Raw genomic sequence first — 26,709 nt, 5'->3', positions numbered from 1 at the left:
ACACTTTACCCCAGGTACCTCCTTTCATTAGCTCAAGGTACCTGCACAATCATTTTTGTTTTATGATATAATTTCTTGAAAATGTCTCCTTCACACTGTTTCCTTTGTGGGTTGGTTTTAAAATTGTCATTCGAGATTGAACAGCACCAAAAAGCCGAGGAGGCGGAGGAGGAGAGAAGGAAGGAGCGAATATGGAGGAGAAAACCGAGTTTGACCTGCAAGTCAAGATGAGCCCGAGGTCCCGAGGAGCCCCGTGGCCGGGTCCCCGCTGGCCCCGTGCCGGGAGCCGCGGTGCCCGGGAGCCGGCGGAGGTCCCGGGAGTTCGCGAGGCACAAGCGGTGGAAGCTGGACGATGGCAGCCCGAGCAGCCAGGGATGGAGCAGTGAAGTGCTCCGAGCGTTTCACTGTAGAGAAGCCCCTCAGGAGCCCGAGAGCGGCGAGGCAGAAGTTTGTGTTGCGGGCTCTGCCCCTCTCAGTGGCACCGCCGGGCCGGGACAACGCGCAGACAGCGGAGAGGCGGCATTTCCCTCGCTACGGTCCCCGGCTCCATCGCCGGTGCGCTCGGAGCGATGCTGGGAGCCGGGCTGCAGCTGCGGTGCCCGGGTGCCGCCGGGATTTGCCGGGAGCTCGGGGGGGCGGCGGGGGGCGGCGGCGGCGGCGGTGCCTGCGGTTCACATGCCCCGTGCGGAGCGGGCACAGCGGCTCCGCGCCCCCGAGCACCCCGGGACCGGCCGCCCCTGCCCTGGGCTCGGGCTGCAGCTCCACCCCGGCACGATGCGCGCAGGACATTAGTGGCTCCGGAGCACTTTGAGTTGCTCCCACCCCGCTCCGTGGGATTAATCTATCCTTTTGGAGGTTATTTTCGGCAAGCAGCCTCGCAGGCGGGCAGAGCGGCCGGAGGAAGAGCCCGCGGCAGGGGAGGGATGCGGGAGCAGGGCAGCGGAGCCGGGCGGGACTGAGCTACCCGCAGAAGAGAGGAGGAGAGGGAAGGAGAAGAGAGGAGAGGAGAGCTGCCCTGCTCCCTGCTCCCGTGCCGGGCTGCCTGCATGGCTCCCGGGCACTGTGGAGATTGTGGGGGCTGCTGCTGCTGAGCAACCATCCATCGCTTTAAACTCAGCCTCAACTTAGCGCAGCAGGCAAGAATGGCAAAGCCACTGGAGCTTTGGAGCTGCCAGGAGAGCCGGGGAACCTGGGTTTTGGTCGCTGCTGTCTAATAAATGGGAGTAAAATGGAATTTCTTACCTGGGTTTTTCCTGCCTTGATTCTACTGTGCACCCAACAGCACAGGTGTATCAGGTAAGAAAACGCCTTATCATTCTTTCTTAGACTGGCCTCAGGCAGCCGTTCTCTCGGGGTAGCTGGAGTGAGTGATGCCAGCTCTGGCTGGGGCTCCCACTTTTGCCCAGGGATGCTTTCTGCACTCTTGGGCCACGACTGCTTTGAGTGAGTGTTCAGGAGAAAAAGGGCCCTTGACTGAAGAGTTTCTTTAATGTGCCTCATCTGTTTCAGTTTTTTCTTTCTTCATTCCCTAACTGAGAATGCACTTCTGCCAGTTGAGCAGCAGTTTCTTGGCTTAGTCAAGGGCTGTGTTTTTAGCAGGATGCTCCTGGAAGCTTTTTCCCAAGGGCACTTACTCTAAATTGGGGGCAATCACTTTTTGTAAGGCACTGCAATACCCCAGCTCAGCCTCAGCCCCTCCAGCAGCTCGGTAGGGGCCTGCTTGAGCATGAAACTCTTCCATAAACCCCAGCACAACCAGTGGGGTATGAGCTGAATAGCTTTGCTTAGGGCCTCCATAGGTGTCATTAAAACCCCAAAATACAACCATCCCTTTCTAATGAGTTCATTAAGTCTCCTGAACTTAGGTTAGCAGGAAAAGACTGTCAGAGATCTTAGGGGAAAAAAGATTTGGAGAACGCAAACCATTCTTTAAAATAATAAATTTTAAAGAAAGATGTATATTTGCAGCTCTCAGTCACATTCCTTCCGAAGGTGTTAGCTAGGCAACCAGCGACGGTCTCGGTATATTCTTATTCTCTCCAGATCTGGAGGCTGGATGTGGAGAAAGCTTGCCATGATTATGCAATGAAAATAGAGGGGGGAGTAAAAAAGAACTTGCTGCATGTAAAAACATGCCTACACCCCCCAGAGCAGGGGTGGTTGTGTCATTAAAGGGGTCTTATATCTTCTGCTTCATAGACAGCCTTAATAGCTTCAGAGGAGTGGAAGAGGCAAAGTGGGAACTGTAGTAAAACATAACATTGTTGTTACACATTTTGGAATTAATCAGGGAGATCTGATTTTTTTCACTGGCAAGGAAAAGAATCTTGCTCAGAGAAAGTGTCAAGTCAACCGCTCTTAGTCAGGACTGACAGAATGATTTATCCTGTGACCTTGAATCTATTATCCAGGGTCAGATCCTGACATCCTCAGACTCCGAAGCAATCCAGTGTTACAGTGAAGGCAGAGGAAATACTGCTTATTACCTAGGGGCACCCAGATCTTGCCCATCATTTCAATGATCCTGTTTCTCCCTCTGCAACTGGGCTACCATTGAGGCTGGGGGTTGAAAAGTGAAGTTTGAGTACATAAGACCAAAAAAAGAGAGAATTTTGAGGAAGAGTCAGTCTTCTCTGCCTCTGTCTCCAAGGTCTGCTCCAAGGCACAGCAACTGCCAGGATATGTGTTTGTCTGATACATGATTTATTTTATTATTAATTCCCTAACTGACTTTCTTTCTCCAGTTACACAATAGTGATGAATTGTTTGGTAGGAATACATCCACTCGTGGCAGACTCAGGCAAGGCAAATCCTAACTTCTTAAATTCCAACTGTTCAGGTTGTAGTCTTCCAAATATTTCAAAGTGTGAGACATTTCATAGTCAAGGAGAGCTTCTCTGTTTGGATTCAGGATTTAGGGTGGCTATGGCAGGACACAGTTTAATCTTGTAAAAAAGGAGTAGCCTTGCTTGCATGTGTACTTTGGATCAGTTAAACAGAACTAAAGTGAAATTTTATCCTTGCATTAGTAAAAATATTTTTGGTACAAGATGCTTTTATGAATAGCAGCATATTAATGGGCAAAACTGCCAATGGCTTCATTTTAAATCCCTGATTTTGTTTTCTAAATGCAGTGTGATTCAGAATTTTGATGACTGAGGCCATCCAACCCCCCTAAATTCTCTGCTCCTGAGTTCTGTGCACTGTATATTGAAAAAAACCCCCATATTCCGAAAAGGAAGAACATTTTGGTGATTTTGAAATTTACCAGTAAGACAAAAGAGACAAAAGACTTCCCAAAAGCAAAACTACCAGTGAAAATAATGTTATAATTTGGCAGAGGGGGGAAGTGGGGGACGTATGCAGGCTGCTTCCTCAGAGCATTTCTGAATACCCTTCTGGGGTGCTTTAGCTGTGTGTAAAGCAATTTCTCTGTCATGTGTGTTATTTGTCTGAAGTGAATGAGCCAAATTCAACCTAAGTCAGCACATTTTTGTCAGGCAAACGTTTTTTAAAAATAGTGGGTTTTGCTCTGCTCAAGACAGTGAATATGGCAAGGAATTTGGCATTTAAATGATTGACAGGTCCTCAGGACAAAGACTGTGGCTTCCACTATTTTTCAGGGTTTGAGATGGGGTGGATGCTGCAATAATAAATGTGCCACAGTGAATGAGATCATCTGCAGAAAGATGTTTGGGGAAATATTTCTTCATTTGTGTGGGGAAAGAGCACTTCTGAAAGGAGTTTTGGGGTATGTGTCTGTGCTTTTTAATTTCTCATTGAAAGAGATTTTAATTCTCTAATTGAAACAGGTGCATATTCAATATTTAAGTTTCCACTCTGTGAAGTGACTGTTATACTCTTGCATTTAATTGTCATTCTGCTGTGTGTCTCCCTAAGCCTTTTACTTCTATTCATGGAAACAGAGCAGCTTTAACACGTGAATGTATGCAAAGAGTGGTCCATTTTCTGTAGCTTAAAACTGCCAGAGAGGCTTTGATGTTCTAAATGTTGCCATGAATTAAGCCTAATGCTTTTTCAATTACATTTCAAAATACAAAACATATTTACAGTGAGCTTCCCTTAGAATCAGGAATGGCAGATGGGAAGGATATACATACTGCTCTGGATAATCCTGGAGTTTGGCAGAGGTCAGATTGTCCACTGACCTTGCAGGATATTCCCTGTCTTTTTCCCAAGAAAAAGTTTTCTTCAGTGGTGATGACATCTGGGACATCGGTCCCAAATGCTTATCAAAATGAAATATACTGATCCCAGTCTTCCAGTCAAACTGTTTTTTCCATCTACCGGGTTAAAAGATTCATATAACAGCAATGTTACAATCACCAAGAGAATTAGGTTAGCAGATCTAAAGAAGAAACAGAAGATGATTTTCATCACCTTGCTGCTCTGTGAAGTTTTCGGAAGATCAGTGTACTCTCCTGACCAGTGTAGCCTCAAATCAGTGTCCCACTGGCCACTGACTTAAAGATTCTGGCTTTTTTGCACTGAACCTGGAGATTTTGGCACTGCTGGGAAAAAATGAGATTGCTAATACTATCCCTTGCTCAGCTGCTGTTGTGCTCTCATTCACATGGAATTTACAGATTGCCTCTTGCTTTGGTGTGATTTAAATACCAGATATTTTCTGGTAATATTGATAAACTTCTAGCAAGCGTTTTCAAGCAGTGTTCTGGAAGAGAGCAAAGACAGGCTAATGCCTCACTTGTCTGACAAGCCCTTTAAAGATGTGCTGTCCAAGTTGATTGATGTTTCTCCCCCAGATCCCTCCACATTAGTAGGATGTCCTGGTCCTGCAGCAGCTGGGAGGGAGGTGTCAGCTTGGATAGGAAGGATTTTGGGATATGTGTACTTTTTATTCTAGAACTGCTAGCTCTGAAAGAAACATTTCTTTGCTCTGTCATGTGACATTCATTGCTTGGAGTTGCTTTCCCTAACCTGTGTCAATATTAGGGAAAGAGGAGCTCCACAGGTTTGTGCAGTTTATCAATGGGGATTTCCTTTCCCTTTGTCTATGCAGGAGAACTCACTATTGCTTTCATGGTTTAGACAGCAGTAATCTATTTTCAATGAGCTCAGCTGAAGCTCTCCCAGTGCTCCAGATATGGACAGATGCAAATATATTCTCAAGAATATCTGCTTGAAAGATGTGTACAGAGTCAGAGTGTGGATCATCTTCTTCAGCCTTACCTTTGGGAGTGACTTTCAGAGGGATAGAAGTCCCCAGGACTGTTACCATTCAGCCAGTGAAGACCTCCCCACTGGCTTGGTGCAAACTGAAGAGAAGCTTTTCAGGAGCTCTTTTACTCCTTGGATTTGACAAATCAATATCTTGATTTTACAAAGTCCTTTTTCTTACTGAAACAAGCTTTACAGCAGCTTACACTGGGAAGTGAAGTTGCTGAATCAACTAATAATAGTTGCCTTTCTTTTCATCCTTACTGCTTACACAATGAAAAGTTAATCCCTTCCAGTGCATCTTTTCTATGCTGGTCTTCCTTTTTCAGGTACAATAATGAGTAATATTTTAGGCCATATAAAATCCCAACTGCTTATCAAGGATGAAGGAAATTCTCCCAGCATTCTTCTTGTAACTTTAAAGCACTGGATGTGATGTGCAGAAGTCTAGAGGAATGACTCAAAGTAGTTTGCACCACACGGTAAATCGACCCATAAAATTATTTCAGCTGTAATATTTTAATAACCTCCCTGGTATTAAGTGCATATAGCTCCAGTAACTCCAGAATATTTGTTACACTGATGATCTGACCCTAAGGCTTCATTAATAATAGAAACAAGATTTATTTTAATTGTGTCATGGATATTTAAGTAAAACTCCCTCTAGATTGTAATCTGCTTAAAACACATGGCAGGCTATAGCCCTCAGTCTTTAACCCGACTCTCATCATTTTAGCTTCCTTTGAGCTCCACGGCTTTCCTTAATGCCATTAAAATAGAATCCTGACACAGGAGAACAGCTGAACTCCAAGTGCTTTGTCAAAACATGATCAGCACATGGGATACATCACTACAGTGCTGTCACCTTCTGACTTGAATTCTGTTTTCAAAACATTTTACTGAACTTGGTTGCTGCTTTAGCAACAGAAGATGAAAAGCATCACCTTCTATTGAGAAGTCAAAGAGCTTTTCAGCAGATATATTCATTCAAGTGTATTGTAGCTATTTAATCAGGAAAAGACATAGAGTACCATTCTTTACATATAAAAGGATCTCTGACATTTTACTGATTAGAAACACCTTTCCATGTCTATGGCTGGGACTTGTGAATTGCAAAGAAATATGTTTTTAAACAAACTTATTCTAAAGCTAAAATTTCATTAAAGTAAATAATGATGGTTGGATGACTGAAAGACCAGAAGTCTGATAGAAAGAAGTGTTGATATAGTTGATGAGACCCAATAAAGAAGGAAAAAACCTCTGTCAACATCTGTTATAAATCTTCAAAGCCCTTGTCTAAATCAATTATGTTATTCCAATTTATGTAGCTGAAAACACATCTTGGAGCGTTCCAAGAGCCTTCCTCAGAAGAGACAGAGGGACCTGAGAAGTAGCTGGGATAGGAATTTGAGATGAACATAGAACAGTGTGCTCATGGCAAGGAAATCTTATAAATGCAGTTTAACATCACATTTTGCTGGGAACTAACGAAGCTGCACTTGGAGCAGTGTCCCTGTGCTGGGAGGTTACAGAAGCTTTGTCAGCTCTGCTAATGCAAGACTTCAGTGTCTGTGCTGCTCAAAACTTACATTTACACATTGTAATCCCAGAACTCCTTCCTTATATAATTGAGTCCAGACAAGAATTTTAAGACCAGGGCAATAAAAGATTTTTCTTTCAGTCTCCTGTGAGAAGAGTTGGTTATTGTAGGATACTCTGTTCCTGTGCTGGCAATAACTGCTCGTGCTGAGCTGAATGCCCGGGCTGGCATATTTTGGAGAGAAAAACCATGTGCTTTATGTGGGTCAATGTCACATGAACACTCTAAGAAAGTTATGTAAGTATCAAGACAGAATGTGTTTGTGGTGTATTACCCTGCAGCCTTCCATGGATATTTAACCATTTCTCTTCTGTTACAAGTCATAGGTACCTCTCAAATGGCACATTTATAGCTGGGCTCAGTGGAACATGCAAAACCAGTGCTCAGGCAGCTTTGATCCAGTACTTGCATTCAGTCACAGGCCCTCTCAAACCACTGGCAAGCCTTCCTTTTGCAAATGGTGGTGTCAGACATTGTCCCAGCCCCTCATTTATCTCTTCCTGCCCTGTCAGTCACAGTGCAGTGAGAGGAATGAAGTGAGCAGGTACAGATCTTCAACTGGAGCCTGCCAGGTTTAACAGACAATAAAGACAACACAACCTTGCCTTTGTTTGTAAGAGATGGTGGAATATCCACATCACTGCTTGTGCCAGGACTGAGGGGCTGGCAGCTGCTAGGGGCTGGCAAATGGCAAGCAGACCCTGGGCTAAAGTCTTCAAGGAGCATCACTGGCTCGGCAAGAAGAGGCACCTGAGAGAGGGAGCCTGATTGCTGGGAGGGGCTATGCCATGAGCACAAATCCCACAGCAACACATCTTCTCCCAGCCAAAACCTGCTGCTTGCTATCCAAATTCCAGATGCGCACTTTTTCCTGTTTTCCTGTCACATTTGACAATGCACCAGCCCTCTTGATCTCAGCTGTTCTATAGTAAGAAGCTGTCACAGCTGCATTTCAGAGTTCACAGATGCATTTTAGGCCATATACAAAGTATCTTTGTTTCCCTCATGCTTTTTCTGTTTCTAAATCTATTTTTCCTACTTTTTTTTAGAAAGAAAGATACTTTAAAAAGTATGTGCTTGTACTTAAAGAAGCCACAGTCTTGCCTGAAAATTTGTTTTGATTTAAACAGAAATAGCTGAAATGGTTTTCCTACCTATAAAAATCTCCAGTATAGCTGATTCTAATGTAGGTGGTCTCTGGTGTAAAATAAGTCAATAACTTCAATTTGCTGTCATTCTTCTGTTTGTAGACATGGGAAATTTTAAGATACTTATTCTCTTTACCTAGAGCTATGAGTGACATCGGAGATTACATAGGTTCCAACATTGAAATCTCCTGGTTGCCCAACCTGGATGATTTGATGAAAGGGTACGCACGAAATTTCAGGCCTGGGATTGGAGGTGAGACTTGGAGAGTGAATAATGTATCTTTGGTTCTTACAATCCTTCTGATGTTTATGTGAAATTCATACTTTAAATAATTAAAAAGTTGTGATTATCTTTTACTTGGATGCTGTAAAAAATAACAATCAACATTTTGCTTGATTTTGACAAGAGACAGACTGCTCAACAGCAACACAGGCTTCTGATGCAGTTCTAAAATCGTTGACATCTAAGTTGAAGGAATTTTGTATTTCATTAAATGGTGATAATTTCTGCATCTGCTTGAAGTCATGCTGTCTTAAACTTGATAATGTGATTTCCAGAAAGGATTCTATGATTTTTATTGTGATTTTATCTTGTGTCTCTTATCATTCAAGTGAGGTGTGCTGTTGGAAATCGAGGGCACATTTGGTAAAAGATTTAAAACTCTTGCTTTAAGAATGTACTTTATAATGGAAAACACTTCAGTGAACTGATTAAAGAATTAACAGTCTGGGGTCATTGATACTTTTATGGGTACTGTGATGATATAAATCACCCCATTCAAATGTTTTTTCTCAGGTCCTCCCGTCAATGTTGCTCTGGCAATCGAAGTAGCCAGCATTGACCACATCTCAGAAGTGAACATGGTACAGTATCAGATATTTTAGTTTTGCTTTAAAAAAACGAAGGTTCAAAACCAGAAGCTGTATTTGTTGAGCTGTGTAAACTGATTTTCTTCGTCAAGACCTATGCAACTCTTGCAATGTGTTATGTATAACATTGATATTGAATCACTTTTTTATATCTTGTGCTTATCCATAGTAGGAGCATATGACCAAAATACAAATGCTTGGGCAGCTCCCCAGCTGACTAAGTATAAAAATATGTATTTGCACTGAAAGCAAATAATATATTTCTAGGCTAAGACATTGATTTTTGGCTAAGTTCCAAGACATGATCATTGTCAGCATCACTCCTTAATTAGGATTTCTCTTGTCACAGGAATACACCATGACAGTATTTTTGCACCAGAGCTGGCGAGACGATCGTCTGTCTTACAACCACACCAACGAAACTCTGGGCTTGGACAGCAGGTTTGTGGACAAGCTCTGGTTGCCAGATACTTTCATAGTCAATGCCAAGTCTGCCTGGTTCCATGATGTGACTGTGGAAAACAAACTTATCAGGCTCCAGCCAGATGGAGTAATTTTATACAGCATCAGGTGAGTGACAAACAGTACAAGTGTTGTCTGTTGTGTGTTAACTTTTTGAGCGTTCTATAATCACTCAGCATTCCTAGGAGGATTTCCTAAAATAATTATTAGTTAAAAACTGAAGAAAAGATCCTATCCCCCTATCCTTTTCTTTATGAGAAGTCAGGAAGGTCTCTTTGGCAGCTCTAACACATTTTGCACTGCACAGTCACTGATCATGTCCAAAATGCCCCTAGTGGGAGAGAAGCCTCTCATGGCTTTTGTCACTAGGCAAGGAGGTGCTGAATACAGAGCAAAGATTCTGTTCTCCACTCTCTCATTTTATTTTCCAAGGGAACTGTGAGCCTGATTAAGGCTCAGCTTCTTCATCTTTCACACAGACAAAGTAGCATATCTCACTTTGGAGGAGGGCTGTGGCTGGAACTCAGTAACTATATTGACAGTTAATTGTGTAATGTTCTGAAAAATAATGAATGTGCACCTTTGAAACTGTAAGTCCAAAGTCCCCCTTAAGGTATTTGTAGTGATCTTGGGGACAGTGAAAGGGAGGAGATTGAATCAGAAAATTCCTTTTTATCATCACCAGTAGCTGTAGAATCTTCTGACGTTAGACGAGTCATTTGACCTTTTTCAATTCCCTCTGCCTCTGGGTTTCCCACAGACTCAGGCAGCAGCCAGCAGGACTTTGAAATCAGTTTCCTTTGTTAGTGTTAAGTTTTCCACTTAGTCTTTTGAGTTCTCAGGAAAAGGCTCTGTCTGAATGTCACTAACTGGTGTTCACGTTGCTCCAAACAGGATTACCTCAACAGTGGCCTGTGACATGGACCTTTCCAAGTACCCAATGGATGAGCAGGAATGCATGTTGGATTTGGAGAGCTGTAAGGGCTGAGTAGCTCTGTGTTTTGTGTAAAGCCTGCATATATGGTACTGAGATAGCTGCACTTGGCTGGGATGATTCTGTTTTAGTCACTGGAATGTAAGGGTTGCCTTGGGGTTTAGAGTGAGCAGAAATCTCTTCATTCCCTGTGTTGGGTATTAGACTGTGGACTTTTCAATACCAGTTCAACCCTGGTCCAATCCAAATCTCTAGGATTTGATTTAGGGATGATGAACAATGTACAGTCATGCTGACAAATGTCTGGAACTTTGTGCTTCATGTGAAACCTTGTGCAGTTGTGATAGTCACTGGCATTACTGAGGTTTGTATCAAATCCAATGAGAACCACTAGAAAAGCCCACAGGCAAAATGTGATGTGCTATTTTTAATTTATGAGAAAATAGGAAAAAGAAAGAATTTCCTGCTTTTAATGAATGCCATTGTGACTAACCTTCACATAGCTCTTTAACTTGCCTTGGCATTCGTGTATCTGTTACACAGAAATCCATCAGAATACTGCATGGATGGGCTTAATTCATTTGTACTCAACAAGGAGGGTGAAGAATGGATTTATATTTTATCCAACTTGTATTTAATCTATGATCAGCATGTAATTCCCATGAGTATTAATACTTCTGAATGAAAATCTCCACTGACACGAGCAGGGACCACCCAGTCAGGGAAAATGAATCTGGGTTTTAGATCAAGGAGCCTACAGGTCCCGAGGGTCGCAGAGATCTGGGAATAGCAGATCCTGAGCAGATCCCTTGGCCTGTTGATGCAAGTTTCTCATTTTCTTTTTTGTCACTGACTTTGTTTTCTAGGCTGTTAACCACAATACCATTTTATCCTGTCAAAAATAGCAATCTACAGTTTTACTTACATAATCACCAAATGCAGAGGCAGCAGACAGTGCCCCAGCAATTCATTCCCTCTCCCAGCAAGTTCTGCAGGGACTTTAGGTGGGGGTTGAAGATTTCAATTGAATTTGAGGGTCTTCATTTCAGTGAAACAAACAGAAATAAAGTCTCTTTAAACAAATGGATGCTATAGTAGCAAGTTGTCAATGAACAGCAAAACTAGGAAAGATTGATTTCCTGTGGATTTGCATAGTACATAAATCCTCTCATTCATATCCCCGCTTCCTGCCACGGCCCTGGTGCTCTGCACCTCTCCAAAGCAGAGAGAATTATCCAGACTGAATCTCAGCACGTTTGCAATGTGTCTGGTGGAAATCAGCATAGCAGAGGAATTAGAGAACTTCTACTATGAATTCTCTAAGCTCTGAATTTCTCCCTTGAACTTTGTGTTTATTCAGCTTTCTTTTGGCAGATGGCTACTCTTCAGAGGACATTGTCTACCACTGGTCAGAAAACCAGGAGGAGATCCATGGGCTGGATAAGCTGCAGCTTGCTCAATTCACAATTACCAATTACCAGTTCACAACAGAAATTATGAACTTCAAATCTGGTAACAGAATCTTTTTCAATTCAGGGACAATATCTGACTTTTTCCCGCAGAGAGAAACTTCCTCTATCTATAATAGAAAATCCTTCTTCTTAAGTAACTAATTTAAGAACCTGTCAGGTTTCTGATAAGAGTTTCCTTCATCTTCCACTTGTAAGAAGTGCCATTCTTTGCTGAGCCTCTAAGTAGCCATGTAGCATGTTCTGTCCTTTAGCTCTCTCTGCTTGACAAAATAATGTGTAGAGTAGCGAGACAGCACTTGATAAAAAGCACTTGAGGTATAGCTCACATTTTCTTGACCTAATTTGCAACTTCAGAGCAAGAAAAATTTCCATTAGCCCTGATGTTGTGGAGTTTATGACGTACAGTCAGATCAGTCTAATTCTACCCCGTAGAAGTCAGTGGTGTGTATGTCTATCACTGGGCTTACTGCAATGTTTGTACAAGATTGAAGTCATTTCTTTCCTGCTGATTTTTCATCCTCTTTCATGTATTCAGATTCTCATTTATGCTGCACATCTCCTCTAAGCTCTTTTTTGAGTTTGAAATTAACTTGGCCTTTTAAAAAATCTAAATTTAGTATCTGGAGGACTTTCTACAGCAGATGATAAGACAGTACACATTTTGAAGCAATACTGTTATTTGAGAAGACTCATGATTTTATTTTCAGATCTGGCATTGATATGACCTGAGACAAATCATTTGACCTATTCTTAGCTGATGAAAGCTGCAGTACCTCGTGCAGGGTTTATGAAGCATCAATCGAACAGCATTCAAAAAAGCTTTTTGTGACCCTTGTGCAGAAGATGCTAAAGAGTGTAGCTCTGTGTCATTATAGGAAATGTAATTTTTAATATCAATCTAACTGTAATTCACGCAGCCAGAATCTCTTCTGCCTGCTTTCTTTTCCAGCAGGTCAGTTTCCCAGGCTCAGTCTCCACTTCCACCTTCGGCGAAATCGAGGAGTTTACATCATCCAGTCTTATGTCCCTTCCATCCTACTGGTGGCCATGTCGTGGGTGTCCTTCTGGATCAGCCAGTCAGCTGTGCCTGCCAGGGTGTCACTAGGTAAAACAGATGGCCTGGGGACTCACGGGGAAGGGAGTGCTCGAGTGGGAATTGTGCTCTCTGGTAATCCTCATTAAGGTGCATTTATGACCACTGTGTTTACATTTGCAGAAGGAAGGGTCCTTTGAAAGATTTCTTTTCTGGTTTAATTTCTGTCGTGTTATCAGAGCAGCTGCCTCAATAAAGAACAGCAAATAACCACCTAGGGAGGGCTAAAAGCAGTAATGACTGTGAAAGAAATGAAAGAATTTATTTGAAGGAACTGGGATAGTGACAAAAAAATGTTCCTGGAACTTGTGGGTCTGTTTGTCTGACTAAGGGTTGCTAGTCCAGATGTAAAAGTGTTTGAGGGTTAATTCTTTGGGTTTTGTTTCTCCTGATCTAGGACAAAACCAAGGATAACTTGTTCAAAGCTGCCTTAGTCATACAAATGCAGTTTCTTAAAAGTTTCCCTGTTCTGAAAATCAGAAGCCATAGTATTAAGGGGCTTTTACTGTGAAAATAATACTCAGACTCATATTAATAAATTTATTTATGTATATTAGTGCATCTATTTCTCTCTCATGCTACCCTGCAGGTATCACCACTGTTCTTACAATGACTACTCTGATGGTCAGTGCCCGATCCTCACTCCCACGAGCCTCTGCCATCAAGGCACTGGACGTTTACTTCTGGATCTGCTACGTGTTTGTCTTTGCTGCACTGGTGGAATATGCCTTTGCACATTTCAATGCTGACTACATGAAAAAGCAGAAGAACAAGATAAAGGCGAGAAGGCAGAGTGCAGAGGTCAGTAAGTGTGATACTGGGAATAACTTTGCCAAAGCAATCATCCTGCTTCATGACCTTTTACTACAAATGCTTCCTAAGAAAGGCTTTGAGAATGTTCTTGTTGGTGCCTCAGCAATTCAGAGCATGTAAAGCCATAACCAGAATTAAATGTGCAGCACAGTCTTCCATGAGTTCTGCCAAAGCAGGGGTTAAATCCCATTCACCACATATGGATCCCCAGGGGTGTTTCACCATGCTGGTGCCATGGATAGCTTGGATGAATGACACTGTCCTTGCCCTATAAATTGCCATTATTCTCCTCTTTCCTTTGCAGATCAACGTGAAGAATGCCATTGTTCTGTTTTCCCTCTCCATAGCTGGTGTGAACCAGGAACTGGCCATTTCTAACAGGCAGCACCGAATTCCCAGAAGCCTGCCTGGATCATATGGCACAATAGAAATAGAAACTGGAGAGACAAAACAGCAGCAGGGAATGAAACTGGACAAAAAGACTGGTCTGAAGTCCCTCTTTAAGCCCATTGATGCTGACACCATTGACATTTATGCCAGAGCCGTGTTCCCAGCAGCCTTTGCAGCAGTCAATGTTATATACTGGGTTGCATACACAATGTAAAGACAACAAAAAAAGGAAAATTCTTCCCAAAACCTACTAACTGAACAATACCCACAGGCTAAAAAGCCCTCACTGAAACTGAATTGAGGCACCTCTTCTCAAAGTATTTTCCAACGAGCTCAAACACTTCCAAAGTCAAGAAGGTCCTGCTATGAATTCCTACTTAAAGCAGCAATTTATTGCTGACCTGATTTGATACATAGGACTGCACTCTGCCAAACAATTCCAGCTCTTCCTTTCCTGTAATACCATAAGACAACTTTTCATATGTACATATTTGTAGCAAAAGTTAAATCTAAAATGACCATGGTTTTCCTCCACTTCAAGGTTGATCAGTAATGAAGATTTGGCTTTTCACACTGAGATAATTTCCTTTTTATTTGTAATGAAAGAGCTCATTCCTCACTTCTGCACGAGTGGTTTTCTGCATCTGTGGGCTGGTCTAGGTTTAACAGTAGTGCTAAAGCTGGTGTTTTTAATCAGAAAAATCTCATGAACAAAGTAAAAGGGAATAGAGGGAAGTGGAAGTTTTTTCTTAAAATATGATTTGTCTTGGAAAAAGTATTGAAAAATTTCAATGCTCTTAGTCACAGCATGAAATAAAATATACTACATAAAATTCTACTGAATTGTTAATAATGACTGTATTACATTTCAGACCTGAGTTAATGAAAGCTTAAACACTTAAACACAGAAATGTTTATTAGTTTAATAGGCCTCAAAATAGATAAAGTGGTTTAGAACCACAAGAAAAGCTTAGGCTTCCTGTGTTCAATTGGGAAAAATTTGAAAGGTGCTTGATAATGAAGGAAGTCAGACTCCATTTGCAGGAACGACTTTGGAATTTGTTCTGTTAATTTTCACTGAGAATCTACCATGTGTGCCTCTGAAAATATCCTTTTTGAATCTGTCCCTAAATAGCTGAGGGAAGTAAAAAAATTTCATAACTGCCTTTAAGTTATTCCGTTGCTTTGGATATTTTTGCTGTTTTTATTCAGAGGCTGACCTAATCTCTTAGGCCTCTTCACTTCCATTATTCAACAGTGAAATTTATGGGTCCTCATACACACTGCTTAATTCAGGACTAGATCTCTCACCCAACTCATGCAAAATAACACTTTGTTCTGTAAATAATCTCAGTGAGCTCAGCAAATGAACACAGTATTCACAACAAACTAGTTTCAAAATTATTCTCTAAAATCTCCACAGTAAGTATATTGGAATATGGATTAAAACAACTGAAATATTGTTAATGTAGGAAGCCAATGTAAGACACTACAAAAGGGCAATTTATTTTCAGGATATTGTTGCCTTGAAAGTGAGAGGTTGTTTTAAAAATAGAGAGTCCCAAAAGAGAAAAGGTGAAATCAGAGAGAGGGAAAGAAGAGTCTGAAAGCTGCAATGGAAAGGAGCATGGAGAGAGACTAAGCCAGAGGCTGTAGCTGAGAGAAGAGCTTTGCTGGCATTTAGGATGGGGCTCTTGGACATGTGGCTGACAATTAATAATTGCAATAAGGGTGAAAGGAGGATTTGATCCCGGTGGAGCATGTGCACATTCCTCCTGCCTTAACTCAGCTGTGATTTAGTTTGATTTCATATGACCAGCACTGAAAGATAAAACATTTTAGCTCTGGTTTATAACTTAGAATAAGATTTGTTCAGTATCAGCGAAGTAAGAGAATGCTTTGAATTAAAAATAATGATCTTGAACTGGGCTGTAATAGAAAATATGCTCCACTGTAGGTCTTAGGTTCACCTCAATCTTTAGTTTCTGTGATCATGGAAAAACTATCAGCCACCAGAGTGCTGGAAAACCCCAAGTGACATTTAGCTGTGATTGTTCCACCAATTCCTCACCAACCCAACCCTGGACTGAGACACCTGGATTCTGCTCCCACGTCTCACCACTGAGCTGCTGGGGAATCTCCGTCAAGACCTCCCATTTTATCATCTGAAAAACTGCTATAATGATTTCTTTCCTATATCTTTGAGTTCTACAGAAGCCCTTCAGGAGAAGCAAAAACTCCTATCCTCCAGCTAGGTAAGTGCATCCAATGGGTACTTTCATGATCCTACTTACCATAGTTTCTGAAGCTTGCCTACTGAATTAAGGCCAAGTATCACTCACATGTCACCTTACCCTGAAAGCAAATGAAAATCTGCATCTCTTTCAATATAGTCAGGTAATCAAGGTTTTTTCCTTTCCCTCCTGCTTCTTCTCTTTCTAATTTGTTTTTCTTATTGTTTGTTCCTGATGCTGATGGAATGCTGCATTTCAAAAATACACTATATTTTTTTCCTAAGTGTGTTTTTGGTCATAATCACTTTCTCTCCAAGGAAACACAACCTCTTCTGCCTTCTTCTGAATAAATACTACTTCTCTATATAATGATTTAATGAAGAGTGGAATAAAAACAGCAGAAGCATGACTTTACTGTGCCTTTCCCTTATTAAGTTGTTGCTTTTTCCATGATCCATCACCACAAAAATACTACATCCTTTAGAAAGACCACAGTGCTGCCACCTTCTCTGTTACACTTGCAAAAATCAGAAATAATCTTTAGTTTAAAATCAGATTAACTTCTGCTGGGAAAGCAGAATCCAGCTTTTTTGTATCCCACTGTTTACTAATAGTTTATTACATAACCTGTCAATGTCAGTAACTTCTGCTAAGAGTGAAATTATTGACTAAACCCAGCTGGAGGAATATTCACAGCAACTTCCTAAGGAGTGCAAATCATAAGAAAATAATCCATGATTTTGGAATTAAAGAGCAGAGAAGGAAGCACGGCCCTAGTGCCCCTAGTGTGCAGTAGCTGCTTATTGAGAGTAATTAGCAAGAAGGTGGCTGCAGATATTATACAGGCAATGTCTGATCTAATTACTTCAGCAGTAATAGTTTGTAACTGTGCACCTGACATAACTCCTTACACTGCAGCCAACTGACTGATCACATGGGGTTATTGGACAAAATTAGTTGCTTCTCCATCTGGGAGACAGTCACAGGCTGTATGTCCTGCTGACTGCTCCAGAAGATTTATTCAGTGAATTTTTTCTGTTTTTTTGACTGCAGATCTTCAAGGTGCACAGCTCAGCGTGACTGATCAAAGTAAAAGGTGGCAGCAATCTCCTCAAAGAACCCCAAAGCTAGAATGTCAGACTACCTACAGTGATGTAGACAGAGGCATAAATAAAAGGCAAAAAATATCTCAGAAGGTTGCAGGGAGTTGGAGAAGTGCCCTGTGAGCACACATATGGCAATGTGTCCATCCCACAAACAAGGGGATCTGAGGGGAGAACAGGAGTTTCAGCTGCTGTTGCTGCACTTGCATGAGTAGCACAAGACAAAACACCTCCATCAACAAGAGGGAGATTTTCTTAAATTGGTTTCCAGAGCCAGAAACTGAAAATTCAGATGCCATTCAAACTTTCGAGGAGACATTTCAGTACAGGAGTATGGTGAATTGATTGGAATTTTGCATAAATCTGAACCTTCTATACTTTTGTGTGTGCTTCACTTTCTTTTTTTTTTCATTTGAAACTGTTGTATTTAAAAGTCCCCAGACATTACTGCTTTAGATCTATTAACATCTAAAGACAATTCCCTATTCAATTCTAATTTCATGATGCCCTTAATAAAGTGAAACAAGCCAGACCAGATTTGATGTCAGTTGAATGCTGACTTTGGATGGGTTGTACTAGTGCCATAAAAAAAAGTATATGACAGATGAGAAGGCACTTTTTCTGTGCTGCACCTGAAAGCATTTGTGTTCCTTTCAGCAATTTATAGTACTGCTCTATGGACTGGCGTGTCTGTGAGAAAAAGAGTGGGATATGTGTTAATGTAATCATTCTAAATGTAAAGTGTTAATAAAATGTAGATATACAGAAATTGGAGCTTCTATAAACGGACAAAATAGGCATTCCAACTATTGAACTGGAAGATAAAATGCATTAGAAGGAAAATGAGAATGACCCTAGAGATTTCAGCCCATAATGACATCCTGCCTTTTCAGTGCCCAAGGGTTTGCAAAACTCTCCTTTGGCCTTGACAACAGAAGAAGAAGTACCACTGAGTGTTCATGAGAGCTTTCTGGGGGGCACTTATGCACGCTGCTGTACTGATGTGAAAAAATAGCTATTGCTGCCTCATGAGGTTGAAAGAATGAGAAAGCACAAGATGAAAGATGAAGAGCAAGATACTGCATTTGTTTGAAGGTAACGCTGGCATTAATATTGACAGCACTATGAAGAGGTTAAAATCCAGAAATGTCTGTCCTGTTTCTGGGTAAAAATGAAAGCATTTATCCCAGTTAAAGTAAAAGCTCTCACATCAGTTTTTAACTGGTTTGCTAATCCAATAGATAATGTAGCGAAACCAATTTAGCTCAATGAGGCTTCTGCTGTTGGGACAACACAACACTTAATACGATTGCTCTGATTTTAAATACTCCCAGCCATTACCCTGGAAAAGCACTTCTCGTTAGGAGCAAAACAGCACTCTGTGTATTTGTCTCTGAAGCAGAACAGATAACAAAAAGCTTATTGAAAGTTTCTGAGAATATTTTTGTTTTAGAAAAAAATCTGAAACAACTCCCTCCTGCCCTGTTTATTACAGCAGCTTAAATCACTTGCCATGGTTGAAAGCTGGTTTGATATTAAAATAACATTGTGTGCAATATATGTTACAAACATAAAGAGCTGATTCTTCCTAATGAAAGCTGAATACAAATTTGGCAATGAATATGTGTTTTTGGATGGATTTGGTCGACAGATGAGAAAGGCACTGTGTCTTAAATAGAATTAATTTGAGGATCTAAGCCCCTCATTACATAATGCATCAGGGATCTGCTCTCTCCTTATACCAGCTTTGTGCCACAGCTATTTCTTTTACTAAGTCCTGCACAGTAAAAACAAATCTGAGAAGACAGTCAAGCCCAGACTGTCAGAAAATATAGCACGACAGAACTAATCAGATGTTATTGCTAGTTCACTGTTCCATGAAAAAATTGGTCCAAAAAAAATCCAAATATTCTGCATTTCTGAGATGCTGGAAACCTCTGGAAACTTGCCCTTTCTTTAACTCTTGCAATACTTCTATTTCACTTGATCCACAGTTCTCTTTCCCTTTTTATTTTCCTTTTGGAAAGAGGAGAAGAAGAGGAAATTTTTTTTCTCTTTGGCAAAAGAACATATTAGGCAAAACTAATATAATCTTATTGCCCAGATATGAAAAACAGGGAGACTGAAAGTCTCAGTTGACAAGCCTTTGCACCTTCCAATGATTATTACATAAAAGGCAAGAAACTCAACCCTGTGATAATTAAGCAGCACACTCCCACACAAACACACCCTTTCCTCCCTCTTTCACTCTCTTACGCTGCACGCTACTAACCCCATACATTCAATAGGGAGAGGAAGATCGTTTAAATCACGCCTCAAATGCTCCTCATTCTCAAAGAAACTCTTCCTAATTTTACCCCAAATATCTTTAACATAATTACTGGGTAACGTTAGTTACTAGCAAATCCAGGTTGCATTAGTTGTTTATTGGGTAAGTAATCTCAATAAGAGCAGCACAAATATCACAAAACTCAATTTTCATTCTTGTGGTTACCAAGAGGAGTAGGGAGAACATTTTTCTTTCCACAGTAATAAATAATTGGCCAGCTTGGCCAATTGGAACAGGCAGAGCTGGAAGTAGCAAAACAATATATAGGCCATTGAGCTATTCCAGTATTACAATTACTACAGCCTTAAGATTAAATAAAGACTGAGTGATGAAATACAGAGTAATCTGTAAAACATCTGGTATAATGTTCCACCCATGCTGTTCTTCCTTTATTGCTGCTTTTCTTCCAGCTTTAAACAAGTACAAAAATAACTATTTCTGTACATCTTTAACTACATTTTTACAGATATATTTAAGATTATCCTACCCCTCATCTTTGTGGGTGAAACTTTTACATATACAAGCTTGTATGTGCATATATATAAAGGACAGGAGGTTCTACATTTTCTTTATCAACAGTGCGCATAGTATTGTAAAATCAAACAGGTTGTTTAAATATCCTGAAAAAGTAAATACAGAAGCACAAAGGTTTGGGTTTAGTTGCTTTTAAAGATGTGTAGTTTGGGCTACTCATAGAATTCCTTCTCCTCCTGGCTAATGAGGTGTCAACAAGAGAGTCAGCTTCTGGTTGCTTCTATCTTATATAAGACAGACAAGTAAGGGAGGTGTTGGCTTAAAATAGTCTTGAAACATTATTCATTTTGTCTATTTTAACACAGGCTAGAAAAACACTAATATTCAAGCCAGCAAGAAAATCTACAAAGAATTGCCATGGTGATTTCTGATATTGTGTAGAATATCTGCTTTATTCCAGTTTATCTTCAAATATATTAATGCTTTGCCTTATTATTTTTATCCAAACTTTGTGGCACCTGGCCCAAATTCATTCCCACTGCACCCAAGGATTTCACTGCCTGTTATTTCAATGGAAACAATATCTAGTCTCTTCCTTGGCAAAAGAAGAGAGTAAGTAGGCTGGAGAGCAGCCTGCACATGCTGCTGGTTTGATCTGCTAAAGAGACATTCTATGGGGAGGCATTTTTATTCTAAAGTGATACAGAACTGGTTACTCACGCTTCACATGCACTTGGAGATATGAGCTGTCTCTCTCAATTTCTTTGTTGTTTAGTTCACAGTGTGAAGGCATCATTCTAATCCCTACTACATCTTTAAAACCTTGGAATCTTGAAAGGTCCTAATACAGCTGAAGATTTTTTGAGTCCTGAATTCAAGTACTAACCGGATACCTGTCTTCTACCGGGGTGAAATTAGTACCGATTGACCCTTTTTTGCAACAATTATCTGGAAAAAGTAGCTGCTATAATGATGTTTTCATCGGAGCCTTTGGGAGGGAGGAGTTTTCTGGTCAGCCTTGTCAGAAACAGACAAGTACCTTGTGTCTGATGGCTCAAGCTGTACTTTAGATTAATACAATCATTAACCCAAAGTTTTTTTTCCTTTTAAACTAATTTTAAAGCAGAGTTCTCAACACCCTGAAGCAGTAAATAAAGACGTCCGACTTGTAAGCACTGTCTGCACAACCGTGATTCCCAGCGAGTTGCCTGGGAATCTCTTGCCATCTGCTGGAAACGTGTGGATGTACAGCCTGAAAGGAATTTACATCAGTGCCAGGAGAATAATAATGGAGAATATTCGGAAAACTCGTAACTTTGAGTTAAAAAGACAATTCACATCAGACTCCCAGGCTGCAGCAGTTGAACTAACTACCATCATTAGATTGTTCAATAAATCACACTTTCGCTGATACAGATAATCTGTGGCATGATTGGATGCTGAGGTCGAATGTAGAATTTCAGAAATGAAATATTTGGAACAAACCAAAACCCTCTTTAGCTTTCTCTTTCTCAAACAGATTGCTTCAGATCACTGCTCTTAAAAGATATGATATGAAAAGATTCTGATGGCGATTTTTAAAAGAACTAAAATTTTAGATATCTCATTTACACCTGGAATAAAATAAAATAAAAATAAAATTAAAATAAAATAAATTACCTGTAGGAGCCTGTCAGCTCTTCAAATCTAGATATAGTAGACAGAAATATTGCAACTTTTAAGTTGAGGATGGCTTGGTAGAAGACAAAAGTGCCTGCCATCTGGAAAAATACAGGGAAAAAAAAAGGTGAGGAATACACTCAGGATTTGTTGTGTTTTCAACCAGTTACAACCTTGTCAGCTAATGCACAGAGCAAAGCCAAGGTCCTCTCCAAAAACTGCCATCTGCCCACAAGTGGGAAGCATCTAGAGAAATTCAACTGTTTAAACAGTCTTGTAATACAAGAAAATACAAACCCACCCAAAACAAGACTTCTAAAACAACGGCAAGTGAACAACCACAAAATATCTCTGCGAGATGTAAAAATATTATGGTTGAGTTTTTTTTTTCATCAAGCACTGAAAATATACCTGAGCTTTTCTCCTTGGTAAGTTGTGCTAGAAGAAGAAACAGCAATAAACCGCACAAAACTTCAGATCACAGTTCTGAAGAACCTTTTATCTCCCAATCCAACAGCTCAAGGAGCTGAAGCATTTAATTGACGTGGAGATCAAAGACTACCTTGACCTGAAAGAATTATGTTTGCAGACCTACCTTACATAATGTTCTCCATTTCAAGCAGAGCAATGTGGAACACATGAAGATTTAAGGACCCACTTTGAAACCAAATTGAGAGCTCCCAAAAAGATAAAATTAGCAGTGGACACACAAATAATTCTATTAAAGACTGATAAATTAAGCCATGGGGTGCATTTCCTTGGTGTCAGAGAAAACATCTCAACTGATGGGAATACATTTTCCCATTTTACTGCTACTTAAACTACTGCCATCTCTTATTTATTTGTGTTTTGGAAGATTGTAGAAACACCAAAACAAGCCTCAGAGCTGCACTGCTGCCAACAGTCCAACTCACAAACCCCAAAAGCCCCACAAAGGTGCTGAGAAGGTGCTAAATGTGCCTGAAAAAACTTGATGTAGGTGTACAAATCATGACCACTCAACTACAGGTAGCCCAAAAAAAACCCAAAAAAATCTAATCGTTGTTTCTCCCTGTTTTGTTTTTCAAATGTGGTGGGTCATGTTGCCCAATGGTGGATATAAATACATCAAGAAAAGCCCCAAAGAAACCCTTTTGCTTGGATAGCTTATTTGCTTAGAAAAGTTTTAAATTACACCAGGAAACCAGCTGTTCGGGCAGGATGAGCAGCATTTCCACTAGAGGACTCTCTGAGTTCACCATCCCAGCTTTCTGTGAGGAAAAAGCAGGTGATCCTGATTCATTCGCAGTTTGGAAGAAAATATCAAAGCATCATCAGGGAAAAACATCCAAACCCAACTTTAGAAAGGATTAAACATGTCACAGACTGCCTCTTGTGGAACTCTAGTTGCTCCACCACTAATATATTTTTTTTCTCTTTTGTCTGGCCAGTCTGATATTATTCCCTCTTTATTATCTCAGCTGTGATTTTCCTGCTTTAGGCACTTTGAGTGACACCTCCCCAGGCTGGTTGCTGGATTGACACTCACAGGACATCAATGCCGGGGCTTCCTGCTGAGATTCCCTGGGAAGCAGCTCTGGCAGCTCCGGGGGAGACAGAGAGGGCCTGTCCTGCCACACCTGTCCCTTCAGCACCTGGCCTTTATCCCCTCAGCACATGTCCCCTCACATCTGTCCCCTGAGGAGCTCACCTCTGCCCCCATATCTATTCTTCCCCACTGGTCCCCTCACACCAGTTCCCTCAGCACCCATCCCCAGCCCCCTCACACTAGTCCCCTTACATCAGTATCCTGTCATACCTGTCTCCTTCACACCAGCCTCTTGTCACACCTGTCCCCTCACACCCCACACCTGTCCCCTGTCCCCTCAGCACTGTCCTCTATCCCTCACACCAGCCGCTCACACCTGTCCTCCATGTCCCGTCGCCCCTCACACCTGTCCCCTGGCAGCGGTCCCCTCAACGCTGTCCCCTCACATGAGTCCCCTGACACCTGTTCCCTCAGCACTGTCTCCCTCACCTGTCCCCTCATACTTGTCCCCTCAGCAGTGTCCCCTCACACCAGTCCCCTGTCCCCTCAGCACTATCTCCTCACACGACGCCCCTGTCCATTCACACGAGTCCCCTCAGCACTGTCCCCTGACACCTGTCCCCTCACAGCAGTCCCTTCTCACCTATCTCCTCACATCTATCCCGTCAGAGCAGTCCCCTCACACCTGTCCCCTCAGCCCTGTCTCCTCACACCTGTCCTCTGACATCTGTCCCCTGACACCTGTCCCCTCATACCTGTCCCCTCAGCCCTGTCCCCTCAGCCCTGTCCCCTCACACCTGTCCCCTCAGCCCTGTCCCCTCACACCTCTCCCCTCACACCTGTCCCCTCAGCCCTGTCCGCTCAGCCCTGTCCGCTCAGCCATGTCCCCTCACACCTGTCCCCTCACACCTGTCCGCTCAGCCATGTCCCCTCAGCCCTGTCCGCTCAGCCCTGTCCGCTCAGCCATGTCCCCTCACACCTGTCCCCTTACACCTGTCCGCTCAGCCCTGTCCCCTCACACCTGTCCCCTCACACCTGTCCGCTCAGTCCTGTCCGCTCAGCCCTGTCCCCTCACACCTGTCCGCTCAGTCCTGTCCGCTCAGCCATGTCCCCTCACACCTGTCCGCTCACACCTGTCCGCTCAGCACTGTCCGCTCAGCCCTGTCCCCTCACACCTGTCCGCTCAGCCCTGTCCCCTCACACCTGTCCCCTCAGCCCTGTCCGCTCAGCCCTGTCCCCTCACACCTGTCCCCCCCCGCTCCCTCAGCCGCCGCTCCCTGCAGCGCCGCGCTCCCATTGGCTGCAGGTGTTCCCCGCCGCCCCCCCGCCCGCTCTGGTTGGCCGGGACGCTCCGGCTCCCCAGGTAACGGTTCCCGCGCTGCCATTGGCGGCGGGGAGGCGGGACCCGGGCGGGGATTGGCTCTCCATTGGCTGCGGCTCCCGCCCTCAGACCGCCATGTTGCCGCGGGCGCGGGGCGCTGAGCCTGGACCTCGGCTGAGGGGCGCCGGGGCCACCTGGGGCGGGACTTGAGGGGGCACCTGAGGGACAGTGCGGCTCCTCCGCCGCCGCTCCCCGCCGGGGCACCGCCGGCGCACCGCCGGCAGCGAGGCAAAGTCCGCTTCGAAACTTCCTTGCGGGACTTTGAGCAACTTGAGGCCGCCGAGGTGTAGCCGGGCAGGGCTGAGGGAGCGGCCCCTGCGCGCCGCGGAGCCCCGCTGTGTAGGGTGGGACCGCCGCGGTCGGAGCAGGTAGGAGTCCGGACGGTCCCGGTGGAGACCGCTCCGTCCGCGGAGGTGCCGGCGCCAGCTCGTCCCGAGCGACGGTGTCGCGTCCCGGCCGCTCCCCGCAGGCCGGGGCTGAGGGGGGACCCCGGGAGGGGCCGCGTGTTCCCCCGAGCCCCCCGGGAGAGTCGGGTGTGGGGATCGGGAGACTCCGCTCCCCCGGTACCTGTGGCCCGGCTTGCCAGGACAGCGGGGTTAGGGAGGTATGTGCATACACACATTCATGTGTGAGGTGGTAGTTTGGAACAAACAGGATGTTTGTCAGGCTCCAATCATAAAGGTATGCTAACTTGCCCCTCGGAGTTCTCTGCTGCTTCTCTTGGGTAAATTTGTAACTGATAGTAATTGACTGCAATGTTTTATTTACTGAAAAAACTGTTTTTAGTTACTTCATTCTTTGGGAGAAAAGAGTAAGATGCTGTGTTGATGAATAAGTAAAAACTTCTGTCGAGTATTTCAGCCAGGAGGGAGCTATTGGATGATTTTTAAGAAAACATCCTCAAATACTTGGATATTTCTGTGAAGCTAAATTGTACAGGGTATTTTTAACCAATCTTATTTAATTTGTGTGCAGGTCAACGGTCTTCTCCTTTTGATTTTTTTGCTATTCTATGTAAAGCTATTTGTGTTTCTAAAATTTGACACAACTCATTTGTTTAGCAGTGTGTGTATATTCATCAATATTCTGTTTTTTTTAGCTGTGCAGCTGGATTGAGAATCATCTGGAGCAGAAACACATTTCACATGTGAAGCTCTTCACTTCAGAATCTGTTATCTGCCTTGAATCAACTTATTTCTGCGTCCTTATAATTTTATATAGCTGCTAAATACGGACCATGCCTAGCAGAATGGGCTCAAAAATTGATCTGAACAAAGACTTCATCAGAGTAAAAACACACTACAGTGGGTAAGTCAGTGTGTCCTTTCCTGTGTGTTGTGACCTGTCTATTTTTGAAGTGTATTGAGCAGGAGTTTGTGGTCTGACCTAGTGATAAAGTAACCAGGGCTTTGGTGGATTTGTAATTAATGTCAGATCAGGCAGGTAAACTTCTGAGCTATTAAAATACCAGTCCGACTCCTGCAGCATGCTGATCAAGAAGAAAAGTTAATTTATTCTTCTCTCAGAAGGGAAGAAATGTGCCTAACTGACAAACCCACAGTCATTGTGGGTTGATGGATTATTGATTCCCATGGTCACAGCCAGGTCTAGATCCATCCAGATGCAGTTATTACATTTTATCCTGTCTATAATCAGAATGTCATGGTCCCTTATGACTTCACTCAGTTGACTGTAGAAACAGGAAGGTTTTATTGCAGCAACATGAAATTTGAATTTTCAGGTATGTTTAATCTAATTAGTTTGCTGCCCCTCTGAGGACCTTGTAAAATAATGTTGCTTTAGTTTCTCCTGTCTTCCTTGAAGGCCTGAGTTTAAGGCATTTGAGGAGTTAAATATTTGGCCCAAGTAGATCCTTAAACTTGTTTGGAAGTATTAAGACTGAACTTGTTGCCATTTAATAAGTGGCTTGAGTCATCTTTTCTGATATTCTACTGCTAAGTAAGTAAATGTAGCTATTACTGTGCATGGTAGTAGAAATTATAATGTAGAATTTTCTACA

General features: G+C 42.5%; 2 protein-coding genes and 1 long non-coding RNA gene across 4 annotated transcripts in view; 2 read left to right on the top strand and 1 right to left on the bottom strand.

Moving 5' to 3' along the window:
* Positions 1-618: 618 nt before the first annotated feature.
* Positions 619-14,819, top strand: GABRD (gamma-aminobutyric acid type A receptor subunit delta). 2 transcript variants are annotated; one of them, XM_068171417.1, is made up of 9 exons: positions 619-1,296; positions 8,088-8,200; positions 8,744-8,811; positions 9,167-9,387; positions 10,174-10,256; positions 11,588-11,725; positions 12,638-12,790; positions 13,368-13,579; positions 13,896-14,819. In XM_068171417.1, the coding sequence occupies exons 1-9, from the start codon at positions 1,229-1,231 to the stop codon at positions 14,193-14,195; spliced, it is 1,356 nt and encodes a 451-aa protein (XP_068027518.1). In that variant the 5' UTR covers positions 619-1,228; the 3' UTR covers positions 14,196-14,819. The 2 variants fall into 2 exon arrangements, with proteins under 2 accessions (XP_068027518.1, XP_068027517.1); XM_068171416.1 differs by having other exon boundaries at positions 623-1,296; positions 12,635-12,790.
* On the bottom strand, positions 7,851-23,446 carry LOC137461729 (uncharacterized). Its single transcript, XR_010993471.1, has 2 exons — positions 23,309-23,446; positions 7,851-12,992 (listed from the first exon to the last, which is right to left on the bottom strand). It is a non-coding gene; the product is annotated as an uncharacterized lncRNA (long non-coding RNA).
* A 1,328-nt stretch (positions 23,447-24,774) lies between these two features.
* PRKCZ (protein kinase C zeta) overlaps positions 24,775-26,709 on the top strand; it is a 41,803-nt gene continuing 39,868 nt past the window's right edge. Inside the window, exons 1-2 of the mRNA XM_068171560.1 lie at positions 24,775-25,057; positions 25,797-25,997. Coding sequence (XP_068027661.1) covers positions 25,927-25,997 — 71 coding nt within the window. The 5' untranslated portion in view covers positions 24,775-25,057; positions 25,797-25,926. The remainder of the gene's footprint in view (positions 25,058-25,796; positions 25,998-26,709) is intronic.

Source organism: Anomalospiza imberbis, chromosome 23, assembly GCF_031753505.1.
Source record: "Anomalospiza imberbis isolate Cuckoo-Finch-1a 21T00152 chromosome 23, ASM3175350v1, whole genome shotgun sequence".
NCBI classification, from domain to species: domain Eukaryota; kingdom Metazoa; phylum Chordata; class Aves; order Passeriformes; family Viduidae; genus Anomalospiza; species Anomalospiza imberbis.
This window is presented reverse-complemented; position numbering and strand designations above follow the sequence as displayed.

Coding starts and splice junctions, on each gene's coding strand:
- GABRD (XM_068171416.1), top strand. CDS start 1,229: ATGGAATTTCTTACCTGGGTTTTTCCTGCCTTGATTCTACTGTGCACC. Junction 8,201..8,743: donor TTTCAGGCCTGGGATTGGAG/GTGAGACTTGGA, acceptor GTTTTTTCTCAG/GTCCTCCCGTCAATGTTGCT. Junction 11,726..12,634: donor AATTATGAACTTCAAATCTG/GTAACAGAATCT, acceptor TTTCTTTTCCAG/CAGGTCAGTTTCCCAGGCTC.